General features: G+C 40.0%; 1 protein-coding gene across 5 annotated transcripts in view; it reads right to left on the reverse strand.

Annotated features, from left to right (window-relative positions):
* Window positions 1–873: 873 nt before the first annotated feature.
* The window catches only part of LOC121413414 (brefeldin A-inhibited guanine nucleotide-exchange protein 3-like), a 30,615-nt gene continuing 18,091 nt past the window's right edge, over window positions 874–13,397 (reverse strand). For all 5 annotated transcript variants that reach the window (XM_041606227.1, XM_041606226.1, XM_041606225.1 and 2 more), the window contains 14 exons: window positions 12,972–13,137; window positions 11,907–12,023; window positions 10,329–10,553; window positions 9,282–9,525; window positions 8,556–8,909; window positions 7,618–7,966; window positions 6,623–6,802; window positions 5,750–6,014; window positions 5,079–5,346; window positions 4,550–4,794; window positions 3,892–4,234; window positions 3,327–3,555; window positions 2,862–2,992; window positions 874–2,514 (listed from right to left, as the gene is read on the reverse strand). In XM_041606227.1, the coding sequence (XP_041462161.1) occupies window positions 918–2,514; window positions 2,862–2,992; window positions 3,327–3,555; window positions 3,892–4,234; window positions 4,550–4,794; window positions 5,079–5,346; window positions 5,750–6,014; window positions 6,623–6,802; window positions 7,618–7,966; window positions 8,556–8,909; window positions 9,282–9,525; window positions 10,329–10,553; window positions 11,907–12,023; window positions 12,972–13,137 (4,713 nt within the window). In that variant the 3' untranslated portion in view covers window positions 874–917. The remainder of the gene's footprint in view (window positions 2,515–2,861; window positions 2,993–3,326; window positions 3,556–3,891; window positions 4,235–4,549; window positions 4,795–5,078; window positions 5,347–5,749; window positions 6,015–6,622; window positions 6,803–7,617; window positions 7,967–8,555; window positions 8,910–9,281; window positions 9,526–10,328; window positions 10,554–11,906; window positions 12,024–12,971; window positions 13,138–13,397) is intronic.

Below are 13,397 nucleotides of genomic sequence, written 5' to 3' on the forward strand. Positions count from 1 at the left end.
ATTTTCAAATAATGTCCTCTCACCTTTGACTTTTGATCTTGTGACCCAAGATTAACTCATATATGCATACATGTACTTGGACCAAGTTTGAAGTTATAATCCATCAAGCGGTCATTCATTTATTGCAAGAATGAGAACAGGATGGACACATTGACAATCCGAAAACATAAAGCCTCCGACTGTGGGGGTGGGTGGAGGCATAGAAAACTTCTTACAAAAAAGCAATTATACTTAGTCAAATGAAATGTCTAAAATTGTAAAAGACAACACATTTGCAGTGACAAAGAATATTTGCCCTTATTTTGAAGTGTTCTTTGTATAGGTTTAATTGTTGACAAATCAATAAAATGATTAAGTTCATTTCAAAAGCTGAAAAATAAAATGATTGTTGGAATGTATCTCAATATTGCACAGCAGTTTTAAATACTGTTTCTTTTCTTCAAGGCTAAAAATATAGGAACTTCGAACATCATACTTCTTAATAAATTATAACTTCTAAAATATAAATTCTCCATAAAATCCTTTAGATTTCAATAAGCAAGATATTCCAAAGATCATAAAGGCTCCTATTTGCAATGCATATTTTACTCTACATGACTTTATTTTTCTATTTCATAAACCAAATATTACTGCACTTTTCTCCTTAATATTAACACAAATATGATAAACAGCATTGGATAATCATAATTGAATAATGTCAAGATGAAAAATGTTGAATTCTATCAGCTAATAATAATAGTACTCTAAACACATAAAAACCAAATAAATAGCTTTCAGATAAACTAAGTACAGAGCAGTTCAGAAGAAGGAAACATTAAATGTCATAGATTAGAAGATCATGACACATGTAGTCTCATAGCTAAAGGGGATATTGTAATGTATATCGTTTTGTCATATTGTACAATGGAATGTTTAAATCAGGCAATACCATGAATACGTGCGACCCTGTCCATGAACTCCATGACCCCTTGCCTAACTTGATCATTGGTCACATGACATATGAGCTGGTTGATACAAGGGAAGATGGCTGGAAGGAACGCGCTGAACTGTTCATCAGGTAGAAGCTGTAGAAGCTTCAACATGGTGCCTAGCATGTTGCCCCATGTCTGCATCTGAGCCTCGCTGTCTTGCAGGATGGATGACTTCTGTTCTTCCTGGATCTGTTTCCGGCGCTGGCGCTCCACGGGAGTCAACGTTGCTGCCGCTTCCTTGGCTTTGATGCGGCCGTACATCTGCTCCTTGAAGGTGGGCTTCTTGACGAAGACAGAGCGGGAGTGGTGGAGTTTACGCTTCTTGTACTCCTGCATGAGGCTCTTGATAGCCTTCTTAGTGGCTACCGTGTAGACCTGCCCTTCCTCTTCTCCGCTGCTTCCTTGGCGGAGCATCTTCTCTCTGTTGGTCTTGCGCTGTTCAATCACATTGACCTCCTGTTCCCTGACCTCACCATTAACCTCTGAGCCATACTTGACATTAGGAGTCCAATGAGATGCGAATTTGAAACCTTTGGCTCTTGGAAGACTGCTTCTGTGTTGCCTACTTGGCTTTGGCTCACCATTTGCTTCTCTTTCCTTGTCATCCTCCTCATCATCATCGATGTCACCGTCAGAAAGAGGATCATCCTCGAGTTCAAAGGTGAACATCCTGTCCCGGCTATCATCAGGGGATGTAGTAGGTGCCACCAAGAAAAAGAGAGCCATGTCTGAAGATAGAGGGGCATCATTCTTACCACAATTAGGGACAACATGCAGCTGGATGAAAGAGGCACAGACATTGTTACATATACCATGAAGTCGCTTTATCAGCCAATCAAGATCGTCAACAGAACTCGGATGAAAGGTTAAGTCACATTTCAGCTGCAAGTTGTCTACACTGCTGACACTATCCCTACTCTGCAGAGTTGCTGATCGCTGACGCGAGTTATCATCATTTTGTGACGCAGCACTTGGTGTTGTCTCTTCTTCCGGCGCAGTGTCCCCTTCTCCAAATTTTGTGGTACGTTCAGGTGTACCTTCATTCCGGCACAAAGCCCTGATGATCTCCTTGATATGGGAGGCTTCCATCTTATTCCGAGGTGTGTGGTGGCAGAGTTCCAGGAGTGTGTGAAGGTAGAAGGTGAAGCTCATTGCACCTTGCCAGTACAGGTTGGCTGCAACCTCAAACCTGGCTACCTTCTGCAGAAGGAACTTCAACCCTGGCCTGCTGTTGAACTCGCAAGCAATCTGGTACGACTGGATAAAGCACTCTAGGAGAAGGGACAGGTTTCGAGGTGAGAGATACGCAAGGAGACCGGGTAGAGATGAGTCGAATGGAGGTACCTTACTGGAGTTGGTAGTGGGTGAAGTTGGGCAGTCTGTCCCATCATGAGGGCTTAGCTTTGATGGCAGACTTGTAGTGGAGATTGCAGTGTGTTCACCAGAGACTTGAATCTCTGATCCATGGAGGAGGATAGTACCTAGAGTCTGGATCAGCAACTGATGCGCCAATAATCCAAGGACTATTCCACGGAAAGACACTCTGCAAAAAAAGAAGAGAAATGGGTGTAAAATATATGCAGGCTTTCTTATTCAAATGTTAAGACATGTATATCAAAAGGAGTATCAAGCAGGGGGGGTAGGAATGTTACAAGGATAAAAAAAATAGAACAGCTAATTTATCACACAAATTGTAAAAAAAAAGAAAGAAATTTCAAAAATGAAAAAATAAGTTATAGATATTTGATAATCTTTTCTTATTAAAGACCTGAATACATCAAAATCAATCTGTACAATTCCATCATTACCTGTTGCTTGCAAAGTATGAAGTAGAGGACAATAATTTCAGTCAAAGATTAAGATAATTCTGAGGGCTAGTAATTACATTACCTTGATTTTATTTGGTCAATGCTGGTAGTGAGGTCCATATCAGGAGGATAGATGATAAATATGAATGACCTTGGGTCATCCTGTGAGGTCATATCCATGGAAACTGGTCGCTGGCATTCTAAGAGGAACACCTACGTGTAAGAAAGAAAGCCATGATTTATATTTACACCACAATCTCATAATATAAAGAATTTGGGTTATAAAATGCAATGTGTTTCATATGATGGGCATATCAGTTCTACAAAAACCATGACCATGCTCTCTGTCTGATATGATGAGCAATTTTCTGTCAATGCTTTAAAATTCCAATCTGAAATACTGATCATAATCAATTTCATGAGCACTAATTAAGAATGAAAGCATTGATAAGACCAAGAGTCCCAGTAATCTAAATTAACAATTCAATTCATGTAACATAGATTTATTGTCTTGTGTCTAGAAGACATATCTGAGCAATGGGTTCACCTGTTGAGCAAGTTGCTGCAGTCTAAGGTACTCCATGTCTGTGACATCCTTGCGGGCAGCGACCTTCACAGGACAGACATCTCCCATGAAATCATCAGATCCTGGCTGGAAGCAGGACATCAGCTGCCTGATACTTCGAAGACTTGTTGCCACAGCTCGTTGCATGCCGTTACAGGCCACCGTCCACATGTCATGGGTGAAACTGGGACCAGCACTCAGCAACAGATGTCTGTGATGGTGTTAAGGAAAAAAGACGTCAATAAGTCATTCAGATCGCATCAATGTCTTCAATATTGGTAGAAAAATTAGTTCTAATGCTGAATGTTGAGGAAAAAAAAAAACGAACGATTACTTTCCCTCAAATTTATGGAAATTAGAAGCATCTAGTTATATATTCATTGATATGTTGTTTACAAATTAAGTACGAAGGAAAATCATTTTTAAAAGCATTATTATAGTTGCATAGTCACAGAAGATTCCCTTGAATAATTTTTCCAAACTGTCAAATGTGCTTGTTTTGGTATACTTTATCTAAACTTGAATACATATATTTGGGGGAACCTACCTGATACAAGAGCACCCTAGCCTAGCCACTGATTCATTGGACTGCCCTATGCATTCCACCAGGATATCCAGCAACTGCTTCAGCATCAGGCATCGACCATTTATCGGTGGCAGCGGTGGGATATCCCCTTCTCTATCGCCATCAGACTGTGAGTTACATGTATCCTCAGTGGTGTTTCCTTGGGTCAGGTGTTCTACCACCAGGTCAGTAGCCAGGCCACATGCCTGCTTGAAGTTGGCCGTAGTGGCATCCCAAGTGGAATGGACGTGGCGGTTGCGACGCACCCACGAGTGCATCATGGGCAGGAGGAGCTCGGTCACGGCGTAGACACCGAACATAGGCCCTAATTTCAGAGAGAAAGTGATAAATACAGATGGATAGAGTAGGTAGAGTGAAATGTCAACCTTTTCTAGAACTTATCAGACTTCCGCTGTTTCTTTCATTTTCTGCTTCATTTAAAACTATACTAAATATCAAGAAGCCCTTTGAATGTCCCATCTTCTTACCATAATTCATGCCATAAATCTTTTATCTGAAATATCAATGTTTTTCTCATTATTTCAATAAAAATTTTACGGTATCTATAATTTTCTGTTTTACTTAAAATCCATCTGGACATTAGAAAGGAATACCCATTTTAATTCATTACAATTCTTACCAGGATGTACTGGCATAGATCTAAGGAGTTCAAAGAGTAGTTCCAAAGTAGGAGGTTGATATCTCCTAGGACAGAGAGCCACTGCTCCAGTCAAACCTTCCAGTAAAAGGAACCAGACCCGGATGATTCCAGTGTAGTCATCTACTGATTCCATGGCGATAGGCTGGAAGAGTTCATCATCTAAACCCAGGGAGGACAACCCTCCATGCCTTGGGGATGTGGGAGAACTTGGGAGGGGAAAGGACCTAGACAAAAAGAAGGGGGAAAATAAACAAAAGCCACTCCTAATTATTCTGTGACTAAACCAATAGTACAATTTCAAGTTTATAATATTGATAGCTTCATCAACTTGTTGAACCTCAGGCATTGGCTAATGCAAAATTTAATTCTATTCTCTTTTTGCTACCATATCATGTTTCCATAATACTTGCCTGGAAAATAAATAATAAAATGAATTCATTTACGTGTAGTATTAGCACGACCCACACTATTTGATGATGAGAAGGGTTGACTGATTATTGCAACTAACCTTTGAGGTGACAATTCCCCTGGAGGAAAACTCTCTCTAGCCACCAGCCTGATGGAGTGCGCTCCCCTGAACATAGGGCAAGATGGCATCTGATGAATTGAGGCAAGAATCTTGTGGCATCGATGAAGGTAATTGAGAGCAGGGAAGCAGAGGTCAAAGACACCGTAGGTCATCGGGGGTCGTTGCCGTGGGGATGAGGGCTTGGTTGGAGAGGTGCCAATGTCACCTTCATCGGCCTCACTGCTGGTTTCTGATATACCCGCATTGCCTTGAAAATAAATTTACACAAAAAAAAAATGCATCATGTTAGGAATTATTTCATTAGAAGATGTTATAATAGACATCTCTTAAGTATAATTGTGCAGTTTGACTCCTATATGAGTCTCCATAGCAAGAAATTTTATAAGCACCTTTACAACGGATATTCATGTTTCAGTATAAATTTGAGATTTTAAAATTAAAGCATCCCATTTTAGTATATCATAATTGTTACATCCAATCAATAAAAAAAATAATAATCCACTTTCTGGTTCTTATTTATCTATCTCTACATTCTTTTTAACAAATGAATCTCCTTTATTTATTGCTTAATGTTTTTTATACACATTTCCGAAAATATTTGAAAAGTATTTTAAATCCAAATATAGTAACTGAAAATAACTTCAACTCACTTCCACCTCTGACAAACTTCAGAAGACACAGTATGCAGTCAATGGCAGCATTAGCAAAGACAGTCACGTTATCAGTATTGAGGAACGCTTCAAAGACGTTGCAGACCGGAGCAAGCGGATGCTCCGCCCTGTCTGGTGAATCATCGGATTCATGGTGCTGATGCGGCTGCATGCGTACTGCCCGTAGAGCCCCGAACAAAGGACGCCAGCCAGACTTGATGTTTGAAAAGGACCCCTCGACGAGCTCACATATCGAGGACACAACCTAACAGGAGCAAAGAGGCAATTGCTTATTAAAACGAAACTCGGGAAATCCACATAATTGGTGAATGCTACATGCACATCTTTATATAATTATGACTGAACTCTAGGCATCTTTTGAAGATTAATGGTGGCCAAATGGATGACATTTGTAGGCTTCAAAATAGATCTATCAAAGTAGATATATGATGTACATGTATCTCAAAAAAATCTCCTACAAAGAGGTACTGAGAAGTACCTACTGTGCATGTACTCATTCTTGTCATTTCATTAAACACATTTTCTTTCAGGATGAAATAAAAAACACAAAGATGATAACAGAAATGTCCAGAGTGAGTAGGTACTTCCAAGAAAATGCTTATCCCCAGTATACCAGTAAAGCATTCTACCACCACCAGACCTTGTGTTGTTGTACACAAGGAGAAAATAACAAAATAGAAAATTACATATAAAGTACATATAAAAATAGAATCTATACTGGCATACGTTCATTCATCGACTTATGTACATTTACATTTGCTCACGAGGGTGCATCCCACATAGGAAATACAGACCAAGTTGTGAGTACACACTGGTTAAGAATGGAAGATGAAAATAAAGTAAGGACATTACCTGATCTTGGACATCACTGTCACATAGTTCCAACCTAAGAAGACTCTCAAAGGGTTTCAGTAGAGCCTCATGAAAGTTGAAGTGAGGTAACTCCTGACTGGACATCATAACCTCTGTAAGGACATCATGGATGATGTCAATGGCCCGCTTGGATACATGACGATCTTTGTGGCAAGCAGCCTGAAGAGAATGAAGAAAATACAAAGTATGCACAGTTTACAGGGTGTTGAGTGCAGACAAGGACATTGGAGACATTATCTTCAACGTTTGATCCTTGCTTAGTAATTTCACGTAGGTCTCACACATAGGGGGTGGTTGAACATATTTTATTAAAATGCTCAAAAACATTTAATTGAAGGTAAATATTCTAATGAATGAAATCTACATGAGTTATGTTTTAAAAGATTTAATACAAACAAATTGCTTATGAATTTTGAGCAAGATTTGCCCTATATCCAGAATAAAGGCAAAATCATTGGTAGATCACAAATAATTACAAGACTGCTATGATGTATTTAATAGGTGTACTCTCAAACAAGAAAGTTTGTGAGGGTGTAATTTTTATTGTAGCCTATCAGTATGAACATTCAAAACCTTAAAAAAATGTTTCATCTTATGTCACAAGTTGGATTGCAGCAAATCATATGCAACTGCAGTGTGAGGCAAGCTTTACAAACAAAAACAATCCTCAACATCTTAAAGACAATAACATCGATTGCGTGTCGCCAACAAAAGGCAACAACAATTTCCTGCCAGTTCAGACGAGCTGAAGAAGCATCCTGGATCGGACGTGAAACTGTTCTCCGCTTCAAACCAGTAAGCCCAGATGAACAGATTTATCTCAATTCGTAATTTGAACAAAAACATAACTCTACAACCATCACCTCCCTACCACACGTCTTAAGCAGTTTAACTCATTGGTTACAGAAACTGTGTGATCCCTGTACAATGTCTACAGGAAAAAGAAAGTCAGTAGTCAAAGACTTAATAATTACCTCTATGAGATGAGGGGCGACTAGACTCCATGCCTGCATCATGTGGATCATGGGCCGACTAGGATGCCTCACACACTTGAGAATCACATCCCCTAGCCTGAACAGCAGCAATGAAGTCTCTGCCTTCCCCACCGTTGGGAGTGACTTACTGGGCGATGTAGGGGCGATCATGCTGTGATCACCAGCTAGGGGGTGTCCAGCGGTATCCAACCCCATGGGACCGATGCCTTCGGAAGATGGGATGGGTTGGGAGCAGCGGTACAGCTGGGCCTGGGATGCAAGCCGTAGCTCTCGCAGGAAACCTAGTAAGGCCTGGAGGTTGAGACTAGATGCAGCATCATCAAAGAGCCTGAGGAATGGAGTAGGAAATATTTCAAAGGTAGATCTTCGTATTACAAAGGGTGTGTCTCATGAAGGTTCATGTAAGTGAAGATCACTGATAAATTTGCTCTCAACCAATCATGTGTAATCATTTCAGTAGCTTATAACAGTTGTCACTAAAAACCTCTTGACTATTGGTTTTATGACATGCTTCCCTTCAATCCCTTTATTCATGTATGTAGTGCTCAAGGTTTTCAGTTGTGAAGTAGTGCTCAAGGTTTTCAGTTGTGAAGCTTTCTATTCTGGCTAATGACTAGCATTGAGAAGCATATTATCATGCATTGTCATTTTGTGGTGGTACCATATTTGTAAATGTGGTCAGTCGACCAAAATCGGCTCTTTTCCTATTATTCTAATTTGATCATGTTAAAGGACTATCCACCTTTGAAGATCAATGATTTTGGCAAAGTTATCTGATGCAAAATCATTGCAATATCAATAGCAATATGGACAGTAATGGGAATTGTATATTTTCATATTGACATCAACTGACATCTAAATATATATTGTGATAAGGGGATTTGAAAATACTAGAATCTATCCTTAGCCTTGCTCACCTGTCTACTCCTGCAGAGAGTCCACAGACAACTTTGGCAGCCTTGGCTACACTGAGCAGTCCTCCCTTAGCAGACCCAATCTCAAACCCTAACTCTTCCATCTCCTTCTTGATGAACTCCTGCACATCAATCCCCGAGGATGGTGGAGGCGGGGCTTGGGCGACTGGGGGAGGGGCTACAGGGACATGGGCCGACATGTATGGAGGAATGAGATCAAGCTCGTCCGACATGGCCTCCTCCAGGGGTTCGATTGACCGAGTGGATTCTTTGACGTTTGGCAAAGGGGTGACTGAGGGTTGAGCATCGGTGCTGCTGAATTGAGTGTGTTCGAGTTGTGAAACAAAGGCACAGCATCTGTTGCAAGGTCGGTGAAAATAATGAAACATAATTCTTTATATCAAGGATCAACAGTGCCCACCATATACAGGTTATACTAAGTAATTAGGATTTCCTCTAGAACAAAACGGTAAACAACTAACATATGAACAGTGTTTTGTGCAATGCCAGAAAATAAGGCTGAGGCGAGACTGCCCTAGGCCAAAAGGACCTCAGACCTCCAATGCCAAGGACTAGATGTACAAGGCAAAGGACAAAGGCAAGTGTACATAATTGTCTCTCGGCCAGAACAGCAAAACACTGCATATGATACAGGTAGACTCTGTGACTTCTATTACAGATTAGACTGCAGCCAGTGTTGCCATTCCTTAATCAAGATTATCAAATTACCTGAAGACGTGACCCCAGCATTCCGCAGAATGGCTACCCATCTCCAGTCCCATAGAGAGCAGTGCATCCATGCTTAGAACGTGGGCAGCATGCAGCCTCATCCCCTGTCCCTTGCCTAGCTTGCCTCTAAGGCTTGCCATCCTGGATGATGTCTCTGTACTATTGGTGTCAGGAGTGGGATTGTCACTTGCACAAGAAGCCTCGCTCAGCTGGGCGAAGACAGCCGCACAACGCGTCTGGAGGCCTACAAGTAGGATCAGTCAGGAATGAAATGGTACAAACTCAATGAGAAAGGGAGCCCACATATCTACAAATTTATGATAAATCAGTACAAGGTTAAGTAGGCTGCTTGGAAAAGTCATAGAAGAAATATTGGCTAAAATGTCACAACAATTAGTTCAAATTAATTGTCATTATAAATATCTACTGAATATGACATAATTTAAATTTTGACACTTTGGGTAGAAAGTTTAATGTGCTTTAATACAGACAGTAACCCTGTATCACCAGATCATTCTTCTTTCCCATTTTGCACTACGATTGAATTTTAAGACTATGTTGTACATGTATTGTAGGTACTGAAATGGATATCAGGGGAGTACTCTAATGGGGCATTGCAAGAAACTTGGGATCAATTGCAAGTCTTTTTTCAATCCTGAAATCAAGCATATGCCGTGCAATTAATTGCAAAATTGTGATTGATTGCTAATCTGCTCCATGAAACAAGGAGTGTAATCTGATTCGCTAAAGCTAAAAGTGATCAATCAATTGTAAAATTGTAAAAGAATATTTGCGATTGATTGCAAATATTTTCTTGCAACACCCCCTATGAAGCCTTTCATCAGTGATTTTCATTAACAACTTTGCTCTGAGCCAATCAGATTAAAGGATTTCAGTATCTTATAACTAGCCAGTGAAAATCCCTAAATATTTGATTTCATGAAAGGCTACCCAGCTTTCCCTTGAATAAAGCAATATTATCACAATGCATGTTCTAGAATGTCCTGTCATGTGCATCATTCATCAATGGCCTTACTGCAGTCTTACCCAGAGTACAGCTGAGTTCTGCTGCCTTCCGAAGTCCATCCAGACTAAGGCAGATGGCATCTTTATCCCTTGAGTTCTGTTCCTTACTGCTGCTTCCTTCACTCCCCAGCAGGAAGGCCAGACCACCACCCTGGACTAGGGTGTGCTTGGAGGAGAGTGGTATGGACAGGATGGAGAGAATCCTCCGCCAGAAGGTTGTCAAGAGCTCTCGGGCAAACACCTCACCTGAAATGATGTATCAATGTAAGAGGTTGCTTGGCAATGCTTGCAGTTAAAGCCCTTTTCTTGTCAGATATTTTTTTTTCCAACTGGGAAGTATCATTGATGGTAGAGACCTTTTATGCTTGTCATAAAGGTTCCCCCCACCTCCTCCTTGGTATCTTGGATTGGTCATGTTGTAGAGGTTAGAGTAATATAACATTATTATAGAAATACAATTAAATCAAACTCTGGTCTAAAGTCTCAGCTTGATTCACAAAAAACCAGGGGGGTGTTTCACAAAGATTTAAGTATGACTTAGAGTCGCACTTAAATACCGACTTGCGTATGGTATGAAAGGCTTGACCGCATTGGTCAGATCGTGTCATGAGGACGCGCACTAATGTGTATCTATCAGTAAGATCGCGCGTTGCATATCATGTACGCGTCGGCATTTAAGTGCGACTTAAGTCATGCTTAAATCTTTGTGAAACACCCCCCAGATGTAACCAGTCATTGAGTAAGCCATAGAAGGTATTTGTCACCTGAGCATATGCCATGGACCCGCTGAATATGGCATGCAGATGCATGTGCTCTTCAAGAAAGGGCTACTCATTTTACCAGCTTTCAAAAATTATCATACATAAAAGAGCTTATATTGCTGGAACAATAGATGGATTAGAGTGGCACAATAAAGATGTCAAGGCAAGATCCTGGTAGAGACACCTACTTTACATGTAGCTGGCTCAATCAAGAGAAGGCTGCTCATAGCTGACCAAGAGTTGCTACGGCAACAATTGCTCCAGGCTTTATTTTGTCCAATATATGGGTTAAGGGTTGCTGTAGGGTTTTATGTTAGGTTTACGGTAAAGTATAGAATAAGGGTGTTGAATCCTGGGTTGAAGTTGGTCATTCGATTAGTGTGTGGATTTCACAGCGGAGCAATTGTCTCCAAAGCAAATGCATTGGAACCACTGAATAAGGCATGCAGATGCATATGCTCTTCAAGAAAGGGCTACCAAGCACAACAAGGACATGATATCACAAAGGCGTTCGGTTAATTTTTGTACATTCGGGATCAAGTTGATAACCTGTGTCTGTTGGAATTTTATCTGGACCCTTGGAGATGAATTACAGACATTGCTGGGTTTTCATCTCTTCTCTTTACTATCGCAATATTACTTGTAGGCAATTCCAAATAATATGTTTATCCAACCACCTATATGCAGGAACTTCCTGAAATGTGTTATACTCTCACCTTATCATGGCTTTAGCAGTTAATGCAGGGGGGGGGGGTAAGAAAGGGGGAAATGGGAGTCAGAGGTCCAAATAGGTTGATTACTTTGGAATTGCCCATCTTGAATACAATGTAAACCATACCTGCTGACCCTTCTAGATTTGAGTTGTTGACTAGTAGCGTTCTAATCCCTTGATTGTATGTAGGAGCATCATGAAGCATCTGACCTCCAAGCTCTTGACTTCCTAATCCATCAAGATCTGAAGAAAGGGGAAACAAAATATATTCAACATGATCTGGAACACTCCCTTGCAATGTTGTAAAATCCATTCTTGGGGTAGAGCAGGGCATAATCTAAAAAAATAATTTCAACAAATGTATCTTCTACTGAAACTTAAGATTTTCTACCAAGTCATTTTTAAATGTACCAATTATTAAAAAAGCTAATTCTGCTACAGATCAAATGCAACAAATTGCAGCTCTGAAGGAGGAAGGGGAGGTTTACTGTTTCAAATGCTTATCAAAGACGAATAGAACTTTATTGGATTGTACCAAAAATGTTTGTGAATAATATCAATCAACAGGCAGATTTTCTTCACAGCTTTTGGATATCTATATCATTGATGTGTGCATTCATGACCCAATATTTAATTTATCATGACAATGAAAATAGGACCGACTGAAGAACAGACTGTAGGTGACCTTTAGACGTAATGCATGCTGAACTGCACGAGAGGGCTAGGCATTAGAAACCCCAATAGAAATGACAACATCTACTTCATCACCAATTCTGTGAATGTTACTAACTATATCTACATCATCATCATCATTACTATAATCATCCATTTTACCACTAACTATCATCATTATCATCCTGAATCACCTCTGAAACATTTCAACTAACCTGATCATAATTGTTACTGTTATTTCACCCAACATCATCATCAACATCATCATCATCATCACCATCATCACCATCATCATCATCACCATCATCATCATTATCCTCCTCCTCCTCATCACCATCATCACTATCATCATCACCACCATCATCATCATCATCATCACCATCATCATTATCCTCCTCATCATCACCATCACTATCATCATTATCCTCCTCCTCCTCATCATCATCACCATCATTATCATCATAATCATCGTCATCATCATCACCATACATTATCTTCTTTTGATACATTTCAACTAACCTGTTAGGATGGAGATAAGAGCCCGGTTACAGTGTTCCATTGAAGGTTGATAGCCTCCTTCTTCCAGGAGGTTCCTAGTGATAATAGTCCTGTAAAGCTCACCAAGCCAACTGGCCGACAGGTACACCAATACCCCGCTGTAATGGACACTGTCAATGAATTGTTTCTGAAAATGAAATTATAGATGATAGATAGATAAATGGTTCATTAATAAAAATCAAGACATCATTGCGGCAAAGGCCGAATTGCGATGTATTACAAGGTAATAATGACAAAAAAAATATTCAGATAATAAGGATAAAGTATGTTGGAAATTATTCAAAATACCTCATAAAGAACTATCCTATCTCATTGGCACCATTTGTTATAATGAGACAATGGTATTTTGAGAAAAAAAACGAGAGATTTTACTCTTTGTTTCACAAT

Source organism: Lytechinus variegatus, chromosome 4 (genome assembly GCF_018143015.1).
Source record: "Lytechinus variegatus isolate NC3 chromosome 4, Lvar_3.0, whole genome shotgun sequence".
Lineage (NCBI taxonomy): Eukaryota > Metazoa > Echinodermata > Echinoidea > Temnopleuroida > Toxopneustidae > Lytechinus > Lytechinus variegatus.